The 24,136-nt window shown below is 37.5% G+C and overlaps 1 protein-coding gene across 4 annotated transcripts in view; it reads left to right on the top strand.

Annotated features, from left to right (window-relative positions):
- The window catches only part of SVEP1 (sushi, von Willebrand factor type A, EGF and pentraxin domain containing 1), a 238,977-nt gene that overhangs the window by 151,091 nt on the left and 63,750 nt on the right, over positions 1 to 24,136 (top strand). For all 4 annotated transcript variants that reach the window (XM_072154359.1, XM_072154368.1, XM_072154377.1 and 1 more), the window contains exons 27-38: positions 954 to 1,129; positions 3,246 to 3,370; positions 3,456 to 3,579; positions 4,632 to 4,802; positions 5,369 to 5,542; positions 6,834 to 6,953; positions 10,588 to 10,764; positions 13,908 to 13,992; positions 14,476 to 14,667; positions 15,950 to 16,117; positions 17,753 to 18,425; positions 19,729 to 22,517. In XM_072154359.1, coding sequence (XP_072010460.1) covers positions 954 to 1,129; positions 3,246 to 3,370; positions 3,456 to 3,579; positions 4,632 to 4,802; positions 5,369 to 5,542; positions 6,834 to 6,953; positions 10,588 to 10,764; positions 13,908 to 13,992; positions 14,476 to 14,667; positions 15,950 to 16,117; positions 17,753 to 18,425; positions 19,729 to 22,517 — 4,974 coding nt within the window. The remainder of the gene's footprint in view (positions 1 to 953; positions 1,130 to 3,245; positions 3,371 to 3,455; positions 3,580 to 4,631; positions 4,803 to 5,368; positions 5,543 to 6,833; positions 6,954 to 10,587; positions 10,765 to 13,907; positions 13,993 to 14,475; positions 14,668 to 15,949; positions 16,118 to 17,752; positions 18,426 to 19,728; positions 22,518 to 24,136) is intronic.

Consider the following 24,136-nt stretch of genomic DNA (forward strand, 5'->3'; position numbering starts at 1 on the left):
GGCTCAGGGAACAAAACATAGAGGTTTTGGGCCCATGGTCTGGAAACTCCCCAGATCTTAAAGGAAACCTACCACTTGAAGTGGCAGGTATAAGGGGGAACTACCGAGCACCAGCTCAGGGTGAGCTGGTGCCGGAGCTTAGTTTTGTTAGTGTTTTAAACCGCAGTATCGCGGTTTAAAACACTTTTTAAACTTTATGGCCGAAGCTGCTTCGGCGCAGGGAGGTACGCGCTCGGTGCCCCATGCGCACGACCGTGCACGCGGCTACATAGGAAGTGAAGGAGAGCCGTGCACACGGCGTACCTCCCTGTTTCCTTTAATCCCATTGAGAACTTGTGGTCAATCATCAAGAGACGGGCGGACAAACAAAAACCAAGAAATTGTGACAAAATGCAAGCATTGATTGTGCAAGAATGGACGGCTATCAGTCAGGATTTGGTCCAGAAGTTGATTGAGAGCTGCCAGGGAGAATTGTAGAGGTCCTGAAGAAGAAGGGTCAACACTGCAAATATTGACTTGCTGCATTAACTCATTCTAACTGTCAATAAAAGCTTTTGTTACTCATAATATGATTGCACTTGTATTTCTGAATGTGATAAAAACATCTGATAAACACACATAAAAATCAGAGGGCAACAGATCATGTGAAAATATAATATTTGTGTCATTCTCAAAACGTATGGCCATGACTGTATGTCAAAATAATGGCACCACATTAGATAAAAATCCCTTAGGTCTAATTTATTAGATGCCTTCGCCTATAGTGACCACAGAATATAAGTAGTTAGACAAAGAGAGGGGACCTTCTGCATCACGACATCCCATTGAACAAAAATGGTAATTTTGACTTATTATTTAAAATTAAAAGATAAAAGATATTATAGTCAATAAATTGATAAATTGCAGGAGCGCACATTTACATTGTCCATTCTATAACCTTTTCTTTTCTACAGATGGGTACTTTATATTAATGGCAAAGAGAGAATAACCGATTGCCCCTCTGTAAATGATGGTAAATGGCATCACATTGTTGTCACATGGACAAGTACCGATGGATCTTGGAAAGTCTATATTGATGGAAAACTCTCTGATCATGGAAAAGGATTATCAGTGGGAGAACATATACCTGGTAGGTTACAGACTTTTGGATAGTATTCCAAACTAATATCACATAGTAAACACAAAATTAATCCTTGAAAAGGTATTCCATTACTATGTTTAGATGGTAAACATAGTACTGCTCATCTGTGGCTCTTTTACAGACTTTCCTGAAACTTTCTTTACTAGAATGCTAGGAGAGTATGCTGAACGGTTCAATGTGTTGCCTCTCCTAGTGTTGCCTATGATTTCAGACAACTAAAAGTTTCTTAAGGAAGGGAGGGGAGAATATGGGCAGCTGTAGGTAACTATGTTTTATTTTAGTGGTCCCCTGTAGAAACCATTTATATGTATTTTTTTAAGTGGCAAACTTAATTTATATGTATTTTTATCTAAATGGCAATTCTTAAATGACTTAAGTAGGGTAGGGAGCAAGGTAGAGGGCAATGAGTGAGGATGAGGGTAGGAAAAATTGAGGAGAAGACGACTCATGCCATTTGAACTTCCCTACCCCTGAACTCACCACACGGTGCTGAAAGTGAGCAACGTAATGTTAAAGAAAAAAATTAAAAAGCACTAGAATTATTCAGATGCACAGTAAATGCATATTTGAAATCAACACCATGTCATCACGTAAAAATTATCTTCCTGGTGATAGGTTCCCTTTAACAGAGTAAGTAGCAGCCAGGTACAGCTAATCAATGCCCCTCATTACTTGAAATTTTGTCAGTTTGCTGGTCTGGAGTATTAAGAAAGATGATTTTTATAATTTTATTCACATTAGTGGAGAACATTCAAGACAGTGGGTTACCTCCCCATTTATTGTTTGCAAAGTCGTATGTGAAAAAGACCATGGTGATGATGCACAACACTACATTTGGCAAAAAAAAAAAAAGAAAAAAAAAGGCTTATTGGACAAAAAACTGGGTTATTCATCAGAACAATGATCTGAAGCAGACTAGCAAGTCTACAACAAGATAGCAGAATAAAAAATAAGAAATAATATCCTTTACCCAAAAATGTGATGTTTTTTTCACAACCTAAAGTGAGCTGTACACAAATGAATGCCCACAAATCTTATTTATATAAGGTAAACTTGTAAATTAAATTTGGCAAGGAAAGAGAAAAGGGTGCAGGGGCTAAACTAACCCTCAACCCTAAACCTTAGTGGTAAGGGTCTACTGGTCAACAATCCCTATTCTCAGTATGTGCTCAGAACATAAGGCAAATGAATAAAGAATGAAAAAGACAGATGAACAAACAGACCAAAGAGAATCGGGGAACCAGCTCAGGAATAAGGTTCAGGGTTTAGACTACATTCTTGCTCTGGTAATGGTTCAGCCTCAGGTACAGGTTCTGGATCAGGCTGGAATTCAGGGTTCTGGATCAGGCAGGATTCAGGTTCAGGCTCAGGTTAAGAATTAACTTAGCTGTCAATCATAACTCCAGCAGAGAAGCCGAGGGTGTGGTTAACAAGCTCACAACACTGCAGCCAGAATCCATTCCAGAGGGTTTTGACAAATTTGTGCCAAAATTCCTCCAGAAAAATGTGAAAGACTGATAAAGTCATGGAAAAATGATTACTTCATGTGGTTGCTTTGTAAAAGTGGTTCTACAGCCAAGTGATTTGTGTGACGAACTTAGTTTTTACTACAGGGTATTTTAGCTTCATTATTCTTAAATTGCTATTGCTGTGTAATATTGTATTTCCCTAATTTTTAAAACCTTCTAATGATAATATACTTTTTATCATGTAGTGATATGAAAAGCCATTAGAATTTAAACTTACTGCACATTATTTCAACAGTGTAAACGTTTATTACATCAAAATCTATTTCAAAAATTTGTTACAATAATGTTTTCTTAATTTAACCCATTAAAACATTTTTACAACTTGATACGTGTAATATAATTTCTTCGGAATCAGCTCCACAGAGAGCTCTAGAGACATGACTAAACTCAGAGAATGTAGGTATAAATGTAAAGGTTTATTAGTGATTTATAAAGCAATTTGTATTAGCTTATTGGAGTTGTGAAACATGTAGTAATAAGTATGAGGCTAAAGTAAGTGGAATATAAGCCTCAATTTCAATGTACTGTATTTTTTTGTGTTATTGAGTCTCCATTGATTTATTCTTCTGTTCTAGGAGGGGGTGCTTTGGTCCTTGCACAAGAACAAGACCAGAGGGGGGAAGGTTTCAATCCTGCAGAATCTTTTGTTGGATCAATCAGTCAGCTAAATATTTGGGATTATCCACTGTCAATGGAACAGGTACATCACTCATGGCATGTGACATGACAAGGTTTCAGACATTTATAGGACACAAAATGTGAATCTATTTTTTTTTATTTTAAAGGTTAAATTATTGGCTACTTCCTGCCCACATCATCTTCAAAAGGGAAATGTGTTAGCTTGGGCTGATTTTCTACCAGGAGTTGTTGGAAAAGTTAAAGTAGTTAACAAGAGCATATTCTGTTCAAGTAAGTATAGTTCAGTAAGCAACATCTCTGTATAGAGAGTGCACAATCTGTGACATACAGCTCACCATAGTGCATTTTAAGAATTATGATATATGGACAAGGCCAATTATCTGGTAATATAATTGTAGCCATCCATTATGATTTATCCACTGTCTTAATATTTTTTTGTAATCTAGAACAGTATTCTAGATATTAGTCAATTAATCAAAGCATCAATTTATAGTATTTATGAAACATTGAATCATATTTTTATTAAATCTAGATGTGTCATTACACCATATACAGTTGAAACCAGAATTTCACATACACTATATAAAAAGCCATATACAGTATGCATGTTTTTCTCACTACTCGGTATTAAATCAAGCTCAATTAGGATTTTCAAAATTATTTATATTTGCCACATGCCTGAATAATGAAAGGAAGAGAGAGAAAGAATTTTTAAGGCATTTTATTACTTTTGGCAAAGTCAAAACCAGACTTTTGGAAGTCCACAATTCTATTCCTGGTATCGTCCCTGATTTCTTTAGAGTCTTCCATGATGTTACACAAAGAAGCAGTGTGTTTCAGGTGTGCCTTCAAACACATCCACAGCTTTAAAAGACATGACATCATCTTGTGCTGTCCTAAAGTAATCTTATTATATGTGAAGGTTTGGCTTTGCATACATTATTTTGATAATCCTAATTGACCTAAAACAGGAAAGGTTTATTCTGATTTCATGTCAGATAGTGGGAGAAGCATGCATATATAGAGTAGGTAAACTTCTGGTTTCAACTGTATTTACTATATATTTCCTCCTGTTGATGGTAGCTTTAGTCTTCTTAAGTTAGTAAAAAGCTGCCTTAGACATGACAACTATTGCCTGCTTCAATGGCATAAAGAAGGCATTGATCAGCAATTTATATACATGTTGGTTGGAAAATATGTTTTATATCTATTATAAATGAACCAACTGAATTAAAATTAGATCATTAAAGTAACCTATTCAATTTCTTAACATTATAATCCCTAATATATAGAAATAATTTACATATTTGAATCTCTTTTAGACTGTCCAATCTTAGAAGGTTTGACACCTCATTTGCATGTATCGGCCAGTGATCGAAAACCAGGTTCCAAGGTCCGCTTGTACTGTGATCCTGGCTATCAGATTGTTGGAAAAGCCGAACAAGAATGCCTTAACCTAGGAGAATGGGGCCAGACTCTGCCACACTGTGAAAGTTAGTATCACATCAGCAGCAGTGATGGGAATTTTCAGGTTAATATTCATACCTGCTGAAATGATGAGGAAAGTGGATCTCAGTAAATCTTGGGAATCATGAGGTTAATACTACATAGTGATCATAAGGCTGCTCAGAGGGAGCTCATAGCTTTAGTACACATTATTGTGGAATAAATTCTAAATGTAGAGCAGTAGATGTTTATTTAGAACAGACTCTAACTGCTACCTTTGACATTAAGGTATGTTTAAGTTCTTTAAGTGCTAAACTGATGTAGTTCCAGTATTTCCAATTTATGTCTGATAATGGGAATAAATAAGATTTGCTTTTAAGGCAATAACCACTTTGCATCAAATTGGTATTCGGTGCTTTAGAGTGTGCAACCATCTGGTGCTTAAACATTTATAATGTGCTTGGATTTAGATTATATTACTGAATAAATGTATTTGGTTAACTTCAATGTCCACCCTGTAGTAAAGTATATATAGTATATCATACTATGTGTTATTGTTCATTTTTAATGATATGCCAGTTTTGGTATTTTGTTCCAAAATGATTTAATTAAGGAATCAGCTGTGGAAAGCCCCCTTATCTGAAAAATGGCATTAATACTGATGAAAACTTTTTTGCTGGAAGCACTGTCACATACCAGTGTAATATTGGCTACTACCTTCTTGGAGATTCGAGGATGTTTTGTACAGACAATGGAAGCTGGGATGGTACATCACCTACGTGTCTAGGTAGGTTATTTCAAAGTTGTCCTTCTTTGTAATAAATGTAGCTTCTTTAGAAGTCATGTTCTACCACAAAGAAAACTCTTCAGAAGACAACCTATTGGACAAAAGCATCCCTTATTTTCCTGAATGCCTATAAAAAGTTTACCAGCCAACCCCGCTTTCAGAAGACCACATTTCAATGCAATATTGGGTAGCCATGTGAAAGAAGTTTCATTGTACAGGCGGTCCCCTACTTAAGGACACCCGACTTACAGACAACCCATAGTTACAGACGGACCCCTCTGCCCACTGTGACCTCTGGTGAAGCTCTCTGGATGCTTTAAAATAGTCCCAGATTGCAATAATCAGCTTAAAATTGTCTGCAATGAAGCTTTATTGATAATTCTTGGTCCTATTACAGCAAAAAAATTTGAAACTCCAATTGTCACTGGGGCAAAAAAAAAAATTGTCGGGAACTACAATGATAAAATATAGAGTTTCGACTTACATACAAATTCAACTTAAGAACAAACCTACAGTCCCTATCTTGTATGTAACCCGGGGACTGCCTGTATAGGATTCTTTATCTTGTTCTTTATCTACAAGCCCCTTATTCTTAAAGGACCCAAGCTATGGCAGAACTTCTTGTGACTTCCACAGTATACCTGTACTTTTTGGTCAGTGACTAACATAGTAACCTAACATACTAAAACTACTGATATTTCACTCAGGGTCGCCACCAGCACTGGGCATACCTGGGCAAATGCCGAGGCCCAGGGCTGCTGGGGGCTGACAAAAGGCTATACATAAGGAATCCATGAGGGTGAGAGGGGCTGTATCTAGTAAATCCATAGGGGTGAGGGTTTTATTTATATAAAATAACCAAAAGGGGGCTGTTTGGTATGATAAACTAGGTACTTTTATGAGGGAACAGAAGACTGTTTTAATTTCTAAATTTTTAATGCTACTACGTGTGTTCACTGGAAAGGGGCCCACTGAGGCTCTATCACCCAGGGGCCTACTGAAACCTGAAGCCGACCCTGATTACACTAGTGAACAAGAAAATATACAAGCAAATATGTGAGGCTTACTGCTATGACCAGCTACTGCACTGCTTGAATATAACTCTCACTCTAACTACTCTGAGAGGTTTAACTTATTTATATATATAAAAACATAGAAAACTCACTGGCGCTGTTTTAACCGAATTAGTGCTGCAATATACAAAATGCCTCCTATTTCTGTATTATGAATTTTTTCCTAGTTTTGTATATTATTTATATATGTGACTTTTAACTATTCTGCTTATTTTAAGATGTTGATGAATGTGCAGTTGGATCAGATTGTGATAAACATGCATCATGCTCAAATACCAATGGCTCCTACATTTGCACTTGTATACCACCATACACTGGTGATGGCAAAACATGTACAGGTAAGTGAAGTTGGTGGTTATTGGAATAACTATAAACACCACGATCGGTGCTTCTCTTAAACGGGATTGTTCAATTAGATCATACTACCTATTACAGCATAAGAGACTACAATAGGATATTGCCTAACTTGGGAAGCCCCTCTAGGATATACTGTATATACTCAAGTACAAGCCAAGTTTTTCAGCACAAAAAATGTTCTGAAAAACTCACACTTGACTTATACTCAAGTAAAAAAAAAAACAAAGTTAAAAGTCACCTTTCTGGTGCCCCCCGCAGGTCTTCTCTGTTCGATCTGTCCGGCAGCAGCGACAGGTCCGTGCGATGTCACAGGCTCTGACATCAGCTGCAATAATATTGTGTGGGCCGGCAGCTGGCACTCTGATGTCAGCGGTGGCTGACGTCAGAACAGTATGCCGCACGGACCTGCCTCTGCTGACAGACGAATCGAACAAAAGACCTGTGGGGGGCGCCGGAAAGGTGAGTTTTAACTTTGTTTTTTTTTAAAATGGGACAGGGGGCTGCTATATACTGTGGGGGCTGCTGGCTGCTATATACTGTGGGGGCTGCTGGCTGCTATATACTATGGGGGCTGATATATACTGTGGGGGCTGCTGGCTGCTATATACTGTGGGTGCTGGCTGCTATGTACTCGGGAGGCTGTGACCAATGCATTTTCCATCCTTGGCTTATACTCAATAGGTTTTCCCAGTTTTTAGTGGCAACATTAGGGGCCTAGGCTTATAATCGGGTTGGCTTATACTCGAGTATATACTGTAGTATACAACTGTTGTTTTTTTATTCTATTATACTTTAACTATCCATGTACTGTATATCATCAACTTGTATGAATACATTTTGTGAAATAATATTTCCACTGATATTTATGAACCCAACATGTATTTAGGTTCAATTACAGTCAAATTATTTATGAATTTTAAAATGTTGAGATTTAAAAAGTGATTGTAAAGTTACCGACAAACAATAGCTTTAGCATAGCTGTATCATTTTGCTGGCTTCTTCCTTGCTGTAGATAAGTGGGCGGCACTTTCTGGTTGTGACATCAGCACTCAGGCATCCATAGGAATCAGGACAGTATGTTTATAATTGGCCGAACTTAAGCATGTGGTGCTTGTGATATCACTCAGGTCCTATTTTCTTGCAATTCTATAACATTAATGAGGATTAATGAGCAATAAGGATTAATGAGCATGCTCAAGTATGCGGAAATTTGCATTCTTTAAAATATATATTTTTTTTTAGTGAAAATTTTTACAGTATTTAGAGGTTAACCTTCTGCCTTTTACAAAATCTTTAAAAAAAAAAATTTACATCCATGTTTTTTACTGTGACTATTCCAATACTAAAACGTTCTTTCCAAATGTGATTATGCATCATCTTTTTCATATGCATGCAAAAATTCAACAAAACACGTATCACATGAAATTACATGTCATATCCACGTATCTACATTTATACACAAGTAAGTACAGCATTTGATTTTGGCCCTCACGGACCCAATCAGGGGCTGTAAGTTCAACTTATGAAATTCAGATATAACTCGACCCCAAGATAACGAAATTTCTCCCTGCACTGTATTTCACAACCCTCTTTCGCCAATTCTTTAGTCTCTAAGTCCAGGGGCATAATCACCGATTTGTTCCAGTTTATCTCCAGTCCCGATAGACCCCCATATTCTTCTACCACCTGAATGGCTTTGGGAACCGAGGTAGGGGAATTGCTCAAATACAAGACTAGATCGTCCGCGTATAAACATATTTTGTCTTGTAAGTCCCCACAGCCCCCCGCCTCCACGCCCTCCTCTCTCCTGATTTTAATAGCCAGAGGTTCTATATAGATGGCGAACAGAAGGGGGATAAGGGGCATCCCTGTCTGGTTCCCCGAGATAGTGGGAAAGCTTCCGATTCTCTCCCCACTGCTCTTACTCTAGCTACCGGCGCGCTATATAAGCATTTTATGTATCTGATAAAAGCTGGGCCCATTCCAAACCCTTCAAGGGTCTCCCATAGAAAGCTCCACTCCACCCTATCGAATGCTTTAACAGCATCCAGTGACAGGATGAAGCGGAGCTCTCCCTCCCCCATTTCGATAACAGAGTACATCCTCTGGATGCAGTCCCCCGTGCTCCTTCCAGGAATAAATCCATTCTGATCTTGATGTATAATATCCTTCATTACCTTTTGTAGTCTTGTCGCCAATACTTTGGCCAGAAGTTTCACATCGGTATTCAACAACGAAATAGGGCGATAGGAGGCTGCATCCAAGGGATCCTTGTCTTGTTTTGGTATCAATATAATACCTGCTTCTGCCATTGACCTGGATACTGTCCCTCTTTGAAATATTTCCCCGCACACCTTCTCCAATTTCGAAAGCAAAGTACCATGGTATTTCTTATACAGGGCAAATGGGATTCCATCTAGGCCCGGGGAGGAGTCTTTGCTAACCGAGAAAAGTGCCTCCTTTAGTTCGTCCACTGAGATTGGGGCATCCAAGCTTTCCCTATCCACCTGGGAGATTCTCTGGTCCTGTAATTTACTCAAATATTCCTTAATTCTCTGAATCGGAGCTTCATTTTGGGACTGATATAATTTTTCATAGAAGTTGCTTAAAATTTGTGCTATTTCAGATGGCTCCCTTGTTATTTTCCCATCCTCTCCCCTGAGCTCAGATATTGTATTATTTTTCCCATTATACTGGATCAACCTCGCTAACGTTCTACCTGATTTCCCCTGTTCTACAAACTGATTCTGGTCCCTAAAAAAGGACTTATGTTGCGCTTTTTGCGTTAAGAAATTATTAAGGGCATCCCTTCTTTTCGAAGCTTTCTCCCTGCAACTCTCCGTTGGTGATACCAGTAGTTCTTGCTCAGCTTCCCTCATTTCCCGTTTCAAATTCCGCTCTTCTAATCCAAATTGAATCTTTGCCTGTTTAATATACTTGGAATATATCCCCTTTAAATGTAGTTTGTAGGCATCCCAAACCGTTAATAAGTCAGCTGTTCCTACGTTCTCAGCCCAGAACCATTCCGACTCCCCAATCATATCTAGCTTAGGTTCTAGCTTAGGTTCTTTAAAATATTAGTAAATGGTATTTTTATATTTCTAGTAAAATGGTTATCTATTCCACATGAATCTACTTTATTTGAGTTAAAATAAATCAATAAGATCTCATATGCTCTCCCAAGAGATGGATATGTCGAGCTTGGAGATGTATACCATTTTCAAGTATTGGCTTTAAAGAAAAAAAAACAGAAGAAAAAAAACAGAAGAAAAAAAAGTGCTTAAGCTATCCTAAGATTTGAAACCTAGAAGCCATATATTCTCCTTTGTATTCACTGTCTTTTAGGAGTTTTTAAGTACAAATAATAATTTGTTACTCACAGGATTTCCATAAAAATGTTTATTACAGTTATGTTATCACCAAACTCAACCTCTTCACATAAATGTTTTACTGCCCTTTGGTACAGAAGCTTAAACACCCTAACGCAATCACTCTAAGTGTAAAATAATATTCAGTTAAAAGAATGAACACATATTCAATTTTCAAATCATGCATCAAGCAAACTGAAAAGCTTGCTCATCTATCCATATAATATTAATTTTACTTCAATTATAGAACCAGTGAAATGTCATAATCCTGGTGAGTTAGAAAACGGAAAATTTTCTGGTAACTACTTTGGTGTTGGAAGTGAACTGACTTTCGTATGCAATGAGGGATATGCCTTGATTGGAAGTGTAAAAGTTATATGCCTGGATTCTGGTGACTGGAATGTCAAACTACCCTACTGCCAAGGTACAAAAAAATTGGTAAAGGTGTTATTTTTAAAGTAACATTATTATGTTAATCTACTGCTACAAGTTTTGTACGTTCAAGTTTGTAGTAACAGGTTAAGAAGACATATTTCCATATAAAGGACATCTACCGCCAGGATGAAGGATTGTAAACAAAGCACACTGACATACCGGCAGGATCTGCTCTTCTTTTAGCTTCTTAAACTCTGATTTTTAATAAAAAAAGGCTTACAAAAATTATGCAAATGATCCTGAGTCGCATCGGGCTCCATAGATGTTAATGATAATACATCTGTTTCAGAGTCCTCCTCAGTCAGGCTGAGAAGATGCTGGATTTTTGGGATTCCCGGCCAGTCTCCCATGCTGGTACTTGCCAGGCCTGAAGCGGCATTGCTGCTGCGATCTGACGAGAGCAGACACATTCAGTTTAGAATGGCCATTGGCAAGATGCTGAATTTCTATCTGGTTCACTTCAGTTGGCAGTCTGAACATTGCTCCAGTGGCCTGACAGTGGAAATTGAGGAAGACTCTGACATAGTAACAGTATGTATGTATGTGTGTGTGCATAAACACCGTTTTAAGTGTATGTAAGTGCGTGCTTGAATGTAGTGTACTGGGTTACGTACAAGATAGGGTCCATAGGTTTGTTCTTAAGTTTCATTTGTATGTAAGTCGAAACTGTATATTTTATAACTGTAGATCTAGACACATTTTTTTGCCCCAGTGACAATTGGAGTTTCAACATTTTTTGCTGTAACGGGACCAAGGATTATCAATAACGCTTCATTACAGACACTTTTAAGCTGATTATTGCAATCTGGGACCATAGTAAAGCATCCAGAGAGCTACACCAGAGGTCACAGTGGGCATAGGGGTCCATCTGTAACTAGGTTTCTTCTGTAAGTCGGGTGTCCTTAAGTAGGAGATAGCCTGTATATAAGTTATGTACAAGCAGGGGAAGATTAAGACTTGAATATTATAACCCCTAGAAGTCCAGAATTCACTTCCTACATATGGTACTAGATTTAAGCTTCTGGGGAAATGGATGATGCATCCTTTCTGCCTGATGTTTTTTATCCCAGTGACTACTGGATTTTCTAAATGATGTGCTGTCAGAGAAACAAGGATTATTAGTAAAACTTCACTACAGATGCCTTACAGCTGATAATTGCAGCCTGGTGCTAAAGATAAGTATCCAGAGAGGATCATCAGAGGTCAAAGTGGACAGATGGGTTTGTCTGTAAGTTGGGTGTCCTTAAGTCAGGGACTGCCTGTATATATGTGGGTGCATGAATGATGTGTATCTTCAAGAGTATGTATATGTGTGTGCATAAATGTAGTGTATATATGAGTATGTATGTGTGTGCATGAATGCAGTGTATATACAGGACTATGTATATGTGAGTGCATGCTTGCAATATATTTTTGAGTATGATAATGTATGTGCATGAATACAGTGTAAATATAAGAGTATGTAGGTGTGTGTGCATAAATTCAGTGTATGCAGAGGTATGATGAAGAGGTAACACAGTGGGTGATAGTACTTGTATAAACTTTAAAAGGGATAAAACTAAAAGCTAGATAGATAGATGATGTGGTAAAATTTAAGTCCGCACAGTTCCTAAGAAGAAGTGGTGCAGCGCCCCCAAAGGTCCTGGCCTGGTCCTTCTGTAGATAGGTATTTGGAAGAAGCGGGCAACACTCCAAGGTTTATTGAAGTAAGTGGCGACGTTTCGGTGTTGCTTAAAAAAGGTGTACAACACCGAAACGTCGCCACTTACTTCAAAAAAGATACCATTTGTTGATTTTGAACCTTGGAGTGTTGCCCGCTTCTTCCAAATACCTAGATAGATAAATAGACAGACAGACAGACAAAATTGATTAATCCTCCGCCTCTACGTTCATCCACTCCACATTTAGGAAAAAAGATGCAGTACCTTTGCAACCAGATATTTTTGGTACTCACAGGGACAGTCCTTAGTCCATACCCAATGTCCTCAGCGTTGCATGCCTAGGGCATGAAAAATCCTCATACAGGGTAAGGTAGCTCGGCACGGCGTCCCTCCTGGGGATTCTCAAGGTAGCTCGTAGCTTCAGTGCTACTCCTAATTGTTCCCACCCGGGAACTTGTTCCTCCACTACTCGTTCCACTTTCTTCGTTCTTCTTCTTAGATTTGGGAAGAGAAAGGAAAAAAACGATGGTGCAGTACTTTTTTGATCGTAAAAATTGTTTTAATGGAAATACTCACAAGAGTAAAGATTAAAAAGGCCTTATGGATAAAACAAACATGCTCGGTATACCGCCCTATACCGCGGTATACCAAGCGTGTTTGGTATAGACAGTCTGTCAGACAGACAGACAGACAGATAGATAGATAGATAGATAGATAGATAGATAGATAGATTAATAGAGAATGGTGCATGTTCAGCCAATATTTATATTTAGAGAGGGAGAATAACCTGCTTAATAGAATTAAGTGGTGAGGGATTACATAGACTGGAAGAGTACACAGGGTTGATTATTGAAAAGAGAGTGAAAGTTATATGCAGTTAGTGTGATAGGCCTGCCTGTAGAGATGGGATTATAAGTACGTTTGAAACTAAGATAATTGGGTAATAGTCTGATAGAACAAAGTATTTGGGAGGAATCTTTTTACATATTGAAAACAACTAATATTTTCTGCTAATAAATCCATTCTCTTATCTTCTATTTCATGGTTGGTTACAGATCAGTTATTTGAAATAAAGTACCTGTGAAAGAAACTCTGCTGTGAAAGGATGACTAGCTCTTAATTTACTTCTATGGAGCTGTTGGATGATGCTGTTGTGCATCTCGAAAAAAAGGAATGGAGTGTGGTTCACACATGCACAGCAACCATTCATTCACAAGGGCCCCTTATGTTGACTGCTTGGAGTCCCAGTGTCTGGGCAACCATTGATCTTTAGCTCTACCGTGATCCTGTAAATTTAGATGTTTCATTCATGGGACTTGTTATTACTTATTATGAGCACCCAGACAAAACCACCATGAGTAGAAACTTACTTTGCACAGAAGGCAATAATATAACTTTTAGTACATACTGTACCTGAATGCATACATTTCAACAGTATTTATATATTATTTTTCTTTTCAATGTCATAAAGCTGTGTCATGTGGGGAGCCACCAGTTCCAGAGAATGGCAGTATTGTGGGATCCAACTTCACATACGGCATGACGGTTATTTTCAGGTAACAAATATGTTTTATTTGTATCGGGGGGAATTCAGTATTGCACCTGTGCCAAAAGATGACAGATTTCCCACAAAAAACTAAAATGCATCCTATATTACTCTATATTTCCATGATTGCAGCATATTAAATTTATAATTAAAGAAGTCCCCAAAAACAATGTTCCTCAGGAACTTCTTACTAGAACACATCTACCAACAGTAAACTGATGGTAGATGTCCTTTAATCTGGTGCAGCACTAGACTAATTTTTCAAACTTTGCACAGTCGGAGCCTGCGACTTATTAACGAATCCCCCCAGGACTTCTTAAAATGGAATAAATAAGCCAAATTTCAACTATTATTGTTTCTTTTTTAGGATATACTACTTAATACAGAGTATATAGAGTAATAGAGTGCTGTTTCCATCCTACCAAGATCAAATTTATTTTGTATTAATAAAAATTGCAAAGACATTTTATTTGCATTTTATTTCTCACTTTAGATGCAACAAAGGATATACATTAATAGGCAATGAAGAAACTATTTGCCTTGCTGATGGTTCCTGGAATAATGGGGTCCCATCTTGTGAATCGGTCACGTGTTCCAAACCAAATGAAATAGCTTATGGGAGTTTTACTTTAAGTGGTCTAACATACAAGTCAACGGCATCATATAAGTGTGACACGGGATACAGGTAATGTATCCAAAATGTATCATTCGTTGCAGGAAGTATCTTCATCAGCAAATTTGTTTGCAAACCCATTTTTAAGCAACAGTTATGATTTTATGATGGTTTACCGAAAGCTCAGCAGGAAAAGTGTCAGTACAAATGAGTCAAGCATCAGTGGGGCATTGCTGTGGGAGTGCAGTTTTCCTCCAGCCAGGACATTCACAATAATTTAAGGAATAAACTAAACACAAAGATTTGAGTTTCTGATGCAGACAGGGCAAGATATTCCTAATTTATCTACAACATAATAATAATAATAATAATAATAATAATAAGATATTATTAAATTGTTAATAAATGTATAGGCAGTCCCTGGGTTAAGTAGAAGATAGGTTCCTTAGGTTTGTTCTGAAGTTGAATTTGTATGTAAGTAGAAACTGTATAATTTATAATTGTAGTTCCAGACAAAAAATTTTTTTGCCCTAGTGACAGTTGGAGTTTCAAATTTTTTGCTGTAATGGGACCAAGAATCATTAATAAAGCTTCATTACCGACACTTTACAGCTGATCATTGTAGTCTGGGCCTATAGTTAAGAATTCGGAGATCTGCACCAGAGGTCACAGTGGTCAGAGGGTCCTTCTTTATTTAGGGGTTGTCTGTAAATCGGGTGTTCTTAAGTATGGGACCGCCTGTATATTGCAGTTATGCAATTTTCCAATAACATGACCAAGTTGATATTGCATGTATATCAATATACAAATAATAATATTTGCCAAAACTGGACCACTTTAAGGCCACATGCACACAAAATGTATAATGGGGCTGTGTACTAGCTGTTGTTTAATCCACTAGCACATGTCCCCATTGCCTTCTTTGGGCTTGTACCTCCAGCCATGGATTCAATCACCCCATGTTAGCTTACTGCCCATGCCACAAATAATAGAACAGGACTTGTATTGCACCATATAGTCACAAACTCAGACATATGAGTTGAACAGTATCATGCACTGCTGATGACAGATGGGCTGCAAGCAAGGGACCAAAGGCTGTTGTTTGTGGCTGTGAAACTGCACAAGTCAGACAAAATTTGTTAGCCACTGCAGTCCTGCTGAAAAGGGAATTTTAGGACTAAATATACCCAGTCAGCTTCTGATCAATATGTATTTACAAAAGTTTTTCTTTACTAAAAATCTTTTGTCCTGTGGTTAACATTGTTGTTGTGTCCATGTAGCCTGTTCTTCATTGTTTTTTTTTTTGTTTGTTTTTTACTGTGATTGTGATTTGATTAGCAACATTTTTACTTAGTTTGCAGGGTCCATCAATTTTGATGTGTGAAGCTTCTGGTAACTGGAGTAGTAAGCCTCCATCATGTGAACTGGTAAATTGTGGCCCTCCTCCCATTGTTAGGGATGCCATCTCCAAAGGAAACATCTTCATCTATGGAAACACAGTAACGTACACTTGTAAAGAAGGGTACAACAGTTTTCTTATATTATTTTTGGCAAAGCGCATGATGTTATCTATTTTATGTGACATGGCAATATGGGTGCAGCCTGGGTAGCTTCCCCCCTCAAGGAGGGGATTCAGTGACCAAGAGTTTTAAAAATGTTCACTTCCCAGAGCCCTAACTTTTTATTGGGAAATGTATATATATAAATGTATATATAACTTATTTATCTCTTTATGGGGAAGAATAAAAAATAGATTCTGCTATTGTTTTACAAATAAAACACCTTTCCTTGGAAAAGTTTTAAATTGCCATCTACTATAATGGGGTTGTATGAGAGCATTTTTTGTGGAATAAGTGGACATTTTTATCAGTACTCTTTTGGAGTACATATTACTTTTTGCTTTTATTATGCTTTTTAGGATGAACAATTAGCAAAAGGAACTTATTTTGGCGCTGTTTTTTACTGCGTCTATTTTACAGTTTAAATAATATAGTAAATAAAAAAACTGCAGATAAGGTTGATATGGATGCAATGACAAGTAATAATAGGGTTTTTTGGGGGACACAAAATTATGTTAGGGTATGTAGAAAATGTCCATTGCCACAAATGTTTTTTTTCTTATATTTAAATAAAGACTGCAAGATAGCAAATCACCACAAAGAGCAGAGTACTTTCTACAGGCACTTCTAAACATTTTTATATTCCTAATTACTAGAGACAATTCTTTAACATTTATAATGGTATATGTAAAAGCACAGTAGTTGAAGAGTATGAAGAGGACTCTTGGGCTGAGTCCTCTCTATACAGGGCAGGTGTCTGCTGCATAATACAAAATACAACTTTATTGTACTAAAGTTGTATTGGTAAAGTTGAATGGAAGATCAGACCCCCTTGTTCAAACACCCTAGATGAAGGAGGTTAATAATACATTGAAAAATATTTATTTTTTTAAATGCCTAGAATGCACTCTATAAAAATATACCTAGAACTCACACAATAAACAAACAAAAAAAAAATCAGGTCTACCAGATATAAAATAACTATCTCATATGGTGAATGCTGCTACAAAGAAAAAATCCTAAATGTCAGTTCCCAAAACAATATGAATGACATTAGCTAATCCCACACAAATATATTCTGTATACAGCTCTGTACACCAAAAAGTTTTGGCAGAATATGGTGATGAGAAAAATGTTTATTTTTCTGAAAGATTTGGAATATAATCAAAAAACGAAATGTAAATTTAGTATCTCCATGATTGCAATAATCTAAAGAATAATGTGTACTTTGTACTATAAAGTCAAAGCTGTAAAAACAGAGCCTGTCGCATATTTTTGTCAAATTTACCCTATTTGTAGTTTTTTTTCCAGCTTCCTCGTATGCTAAACACATTATTATATTCTGCCACTAGGATTAGAATCAAGGTAACATTTATATGAATTTGCCAAAAAGGTAAACTGCTACTTGTATTGCTCTGGATTAATGAATGTTAAAAAATAGTGTCTGGTACTTCAGATAAAAATGTTTGGATGCACGTGATGAAATTGCAGTTGTTTGATGAACTGTTGGAAATAGAAAATGCTGAATGATTTTGAGTTTCAAATTTAGATCTAATCGTAAATTAGGATGTAGTTTTACATTTTACATTTTTTTACAGGTATACTCTGGTTGGTTCAGAAACGATAACCTGCTTGGCAACTGGTAAATGGAGTGAGAATAATCCACAATGTATGGCTGTTTCATGTGATGAACCTCCAAATGTTGACCATGCTTCTTCAGACAGTGCTCATAGACTATATGGAGACACTGCATACTATTACTGCTTTGATGGATACAGTATGGACGACAACAGCAAAATGCTCTGTAATTCCCAAGGAAAGTGGGTACCTCCTGATGGCAAAGAAATGCCCTATTGCATTGCTGAATTTTGTGAGAAACCTCCTGCTGTTCCATATGGGATTTTGGAATCAATCAACAAAGCGAAATTTGTCTCTGGTACAACTGTTACCTTCAAATGTTTGGAAGGTTTTATATTAAACACAACCTCTAAAATTGACTGCATGCGTGGCGGACAATGGAACCCATCACCTACAACAATTCAGTGCATACCAGTTCGTTGTGGAGAACCACCTGGTATCAAAAATGGCTACGTCAGTGGAAATAACTACAGCTTTGATGCAGTGGTAGCTTACAGTTGCAATAAAGGCTACTATATAAAAGGGGAAAAAAAGCGAACGTGCCAAGCATCTGGTGAATGGAGTGGACGGCTTCCAGCTTGTCATCCAGTGTCCTGTGGCCAACCACCTGAACTAGAGAATGGCATCATAGAGGTGTGTGTGTTTACTTCCTTTCTTTTAAACTTACCTTTTTATGTTTTGCTTAAAGAGCAAATGTATTATCTTTATCTCTAGCAGAGTCTTGTGTAGAGAAGGACAATTGTTAAGCTGATCAGGCGTTAAAGAGTACACAAGTTTTCAGGTCCTCCTAGTTATTACACCCCATTGATGTCTGATCCTACAAATTTGTTGCTTTTTTTCCTTGTTTGGAGTTCATTCTATTTTGCTGCAGTGTACTCAGAGCTGAAGGGTGGGAACATTGGTCTTGAAAATTTCCTCATTGTTTTTCAATGTTCTGCGGGAAACACATAATTGTGTTAGCTAACTGAATACAACTTATAAAAATATACTGTACTCATACTAATAATTCTTCCAGATCTCCTTACACAGCTAACATACATTGCTCTCTGCACTAATAGTTAAGCCTCACTTTCCAGTATAGAGGCTTTTTGTATTGAATTATATGCAGAGAGCTAACATGCAAATTAGTTAACCTATCTCATCCATCACGAAGGTAATAGATGAGGTGCACACAGATTATGAGGTTTTGCACACAAACGCGATCAACCCATGTAAACAGGCCATAAGGTGGTCCGATCCCAAGGGCGGTGCATAATGCAAGGACTCCCATCCACTGTAATATGTGCAGCCCATGGCATTGGGTCACCATATGGCCCATTTACTCGGACTTCACATGTTTGTATGAAAGAGCCCTTAGCCTGCTGAGAATTTTGAGCTTCTCACCTATTTCCTGCATTCTAGCATTTATCTTTTTTTAATCTGTTTCTGTCCTACTCATTTGTGTCACTAAAATTTGAATGTGGTTATAATTATATGGGCCAGAATTCTGGATCTATTTTTTATGTGTTATTGTAACATTTTTCACGTTTCCCTTTTTAGAAAAATCTGTAGAGTAATCACAATATTTCAAATACATGTATTCAATGAAATTTTGTGTTCCAGAACTATAATTTTTGGCAGCTACAGGTGAATTGAATGCATTTTTATATGTTGCCAGTATAAAGCTGCTTGGCATTCGGTGATTTAGTGATTGGTTCTTGTGTGAAGAATAAGAAGGCTAGAAGTTAATATCACCAACTTCCAGTAAAATAAAATAAAATCAGGCAAAGGTAACTGGACAAGCATACAACAGTGATGAATAATTAAATAGTGTCAAGATTTCAACTGACATATTAAAGTTTTCTCCATATAAACATATAGAAGTACTTACCGTAGAACTTGTTGAAAGCCAATAATTTCTGTTAACATTTTAATTGCCATTTTTTGTCTTTTGTAGAATAAAACGGGTATTGTATTTGAAGATGAAGTAACATATACCTGCAAACCTGGATACCAACTACTTGGTAGCAATAAGAGAGTATGTCAGTCAAACAAACAGTGGTATAGTGAGTCTATACCATCATGTACCCTACTAAGCTGTGAAAAGCCACCACCTCTAAAATATGGTGACATTAAAGGTGCAACTATTGATGTTGGTTCAAAAATTGAATTTGTGTGTGATGAGGGCTATGAACTTGTTGGAGAAACTAGTTGGACTTGTCAGAAAAATGGCAAGTGGGACAAAAAACAACTTCCTTCATGTGTGCCATCAAAATGCCAAGAACCACCACTATTAGAAAACCAGTTAGTGCTTAAAGAAGTTGCAAATGAAACAGGAATTGTGAAATTTTCCTGTAGAGAGGGATATGTTCTCCAGGGCTCTGCTGTTTTACGTTGTCTACCATCACAGCACTGGAATGATTCTTTTCCAGTGTGTAAACTTGTTCTCTGCCCCAAGCCACCAGATATTGATTTTGGAGACCCCAAAACAGTTCCTTCTCTACATTATGGTACTACAATACAGTATATATGCATGGATGGCTTTTTACTTAAAGGACCATCTGAAATAACATGCCAAGCAGATGGCATATGGGGTCCAGATCTTCCAAGCTGTGTCCCAGTTGAGTGTCCTCAACCAGATGAAATTCCTAATGGAATTGTTGACGTTCAAGGACTGACTTATCTCAGCACCGTTCTATATACCTGCAAACCTGGATTTGAGTTAATGGGAAATGCCACATTAATTTGTGGGCCACTAGGAAACTGGCTGGGTGGACTGCCATTATGTAAACCTATCAGATGTCCTGGAGCTAAAGATATTCCCAATGGCAAACTTTCTTCACACAGTCTTCATTATGGACAGACTGTAACCTATTCATGTAACAAAGGGTTTAAACTTCAAGGACAGCCTATTATTACATGCTTGGAAACAGGAGCTTGGGATGCTGATCCTCCAGCCTGTAAAGAGATCGCCTGTGACCCTCCTCAAGCTATTGACAATGGCTTTGTAGAAGGAGCGGATTACAGGTATGGTGCCATGATAATTTATAGTTGCATGCCTGGATTTCAGTTAACTGGACCTGCCATAATTACTTGTGAAGATTCAGGCTGGTCAAGTCCTACTCCAATGTGTGTCCATACGGATTGTGGACTCCCACCACACATTGATTTTGGACAGTATAGCAAATATGATGAAAATGTAATTAATGGCGAGTTAAAACATGAAATGTACAATGCACCTATCACTACCCCACCTCCGACCACTCCACATATTGACCACACAGGTGGCAAGCATCCACTGAAGGATATTACTAATGACGTCTCTGAATTTTTGTACGGAACTTTTATATTGTACAGTTGTTACCATGGGTATGAAATTTCTGGTACACCATTATTACATTGCCAGGAAGATGGCACATGGAATGGAAGTGCCCCTGTTTGTTTGCCTATAGAATGTAATGAACCTATAGCTCCTGAAAATGGTATGGTACATAATTCTGATCATTCCGTTGATAGCACTATTTATTATAAATGTAAAGAAGGATATGAACTTATTGGTTCAGAAAACAGCACATGTTTATCTACAAAGAAATGGAGTAATGCCATTCCACAATGCACTAACATATTTTGCAAGCCCCCTAATCCGATACTAAATGGATACATTGAAGCATCCAGTTACTCATATATGAGCACTGTCCATTATAAATGTGACATAGGATACAGAATACATGGCTCAAGTAAACGAACATGCCAAGAAAATAAACAATGGGATGGAGAAGAACCTATCTGTATCCCAATTACCTGCGGTCAGCCTCCAGTCCTAATAAATGGGCACGTCAGAGGAAATGATTATCATTATGGAAAAGAAATTGAGTATCAGTGCTTGGAAGGCTTCCTGCTTGAAGGTGATAAGAACAGAACATGCCTTGAGGATGGACAATGGAGTGGAACAATGGCCAAATGCTTAAAAATCACATGTAAAACACCAGAGGCTGTTGAAAATGCAAAGATTGAGGGCAGAGAATATACTGTTGGAAGCACCATAATTTATAAATGTAATGAGGGCTATAAACAACAAGGTCCATCAAAGCTTACCTGCCAAAAGGATGGGACATGGGGTACAAAAGCCCCACGGTGTACTCCTATAGACTGTGGTCCTCCAGAAGATATTTCTCATGGTTTTCTCAACAGTTCCAGTTTTCAATACAATGAATATGTTCAGTATATTTGCTTTCCTGGCTATGAAATACATGGAAGTCCAACACGACATTGCTTAGCAAGTGGTATGTGGAGCGGGAATGTTCCCAGTTGCCTCCCTTGTGAATGTCCTAAACCATCTGTTCAAAATGCAAAGATTATAGGTGACAACTTCAACTGTGGCCATTCAATCAAGATCAAATGTCATGATGGCTACAAACTGTTTGGACATTCTGAACTCAGTTGTGAGTCTGCAGGAAAATGGAATGCGGGATTTCCATACTGTGGAAAGTCTTTGTGTGGCCCTCCACCCATTATCCCAAATGCCTTTATTAATGGAAGCAGTTCAACCATTGACAACGCAATCAAATACACTTGCCACACAGGCTACACAATGCAAGGTAAACCAGATCTTGTGTGCACGGATGAAGGAAAGTGGAGTAAGCCTTACCCCATTTGTCAGATAATTTCCTGTGGACCACCACCCATTATTCTGAACACTGCCATAACTGGCAATTCCTACACTTTTGGAAGTGTGATTGAATATCGGTAAGAGAATTACATTTTATTTAAGAAACTGAATGGTATAGAGACGCTTCTTCATCTATTTCATGAGATGTTTTATATGTAATAAAACATATTGAATAAATAAGAAGCGATGAAGCAGCACTCCGTAATGAAAAAAGTGAAGTTTCTTTATTCCACCAATAACAAGCAAAGTCTCTCTTCTCCATGAAGGCATTATCAAGCATGATAGCTTAATTGATAATGCCTTCATGGAGAAATCGAAACGTTGCTTGTTAATGGTGGAATAAAAAAACTTCACTTTTTTCACTACGGAGTGCTGCTTCATCGTTTCTTATTAAGGATCGCTGTGGTTTTAGTTAGACCTTTTGAAGACCTGCACCCAACATTTTTTATTACAAAGTGCTGCTCCATATTTTCCTCTTTTGTCTCTCTATATTGAATAAATATGTAAAGCCATTTACAGAAAGTGAAGGTTCCTACTTAGCTTTTTCAGTCCAAAAGTAGAAAATAATTGAACTGAATTTTTTCCCAGAAAATGTGTTGGCTTATTAAATCAACAAAACCTGGTGAAACAGCTTACTCCAACTAAAAAAGGATGAGCTGCAATGCCAAACACAGCCCACAGACAACAATGGCACCATTTATGGAATAAAAAATTAAGATATATATTTTAATAATCACTTTTATTTTAAGTGTAACCGTCATTTGAAATAATTCATTGTATTGTGTATGGGAGGATGTAGTGAACATTTTTCTAATACACTTTATTAACAAATTTTACTTTGTTTGTAAAAGAATCAACCTACTCCCTCCTATAGAGATGCATATTTCAGCCTGTACAGGGTGGGTCTATGGAGGCAGCATGAGCTCACATCTAATCTCCCTGTATTTGGTTAAACAACTCTGGTAGTGAGCATTAACCCCTTCACTTTCATCTTGATGTTTGAAAATTATTCTCAAAGCATACTGCAGCAGAGTGAGAGCAGAAAGAGTTAACACCTATGGCTGTGTAGAAAACAGGAGAGAAGAGAGAGATTTTCCCTAGCAACATTGAAGTAACTAGGGGGCACTTTACAGCCTGTTATTTTACAAACTAAGGAGAATTTGTTAATGAAGTATATGAGAAAAATGTTCACAACTGCCCCCTCCACACAATATCAAAAATCATCTAAAATGATGGTTACTATTTAAAAGAAATCAAGCATGATAAATCAGCATCACCTACTAGATTCAGGCGGAGTGTCTATGGTAATCTGATATTTGTTATCCATGACCTCCTTCCATCTGACATAAACTTTTAAAATTTTGCTAATCAGGGCCGGGTCAAGGTATTTTGCCCCCCCCCCCCCCCCATCATGTACAATTTTAGCAAAAATGTGGGAAAATTGGGGCTGATCCTGAGAGGCAAAATGAAATGCCCCTCAAATTAAAAAAAAGAGGCAAGCTGCTATGGGATGATAATTGTAAGAGCTTATTAGAAGGAAGGAGGCCATGGGCAACAAACGTAAGAAGATTACCACAGTTACAGTGTCTGGATCTATGAGTAAGCACCCCTTGTTTATTATGGTTTATTTTGATGGTAGATTTTCTTTAAACCATTTTTTCTGTGAAACTTATTTTTTTTTCTTTTTTTTTCCCAT

This window comes from Engystomops pustulosus, chromosome 1 (genome assembly GCF_040894005.1).
Source record: "Engystomops pustulosus chromosome 1, aEngPut4.maternal, whole genome shotgun sequence".
Taxonomy (NCBI): domain Eukaryota; kingdom Metazoa; phylum Chordata; class Amphibia; order Anura; family Leptodactylidae; genus Engystomops; species Engystomops pustulosus.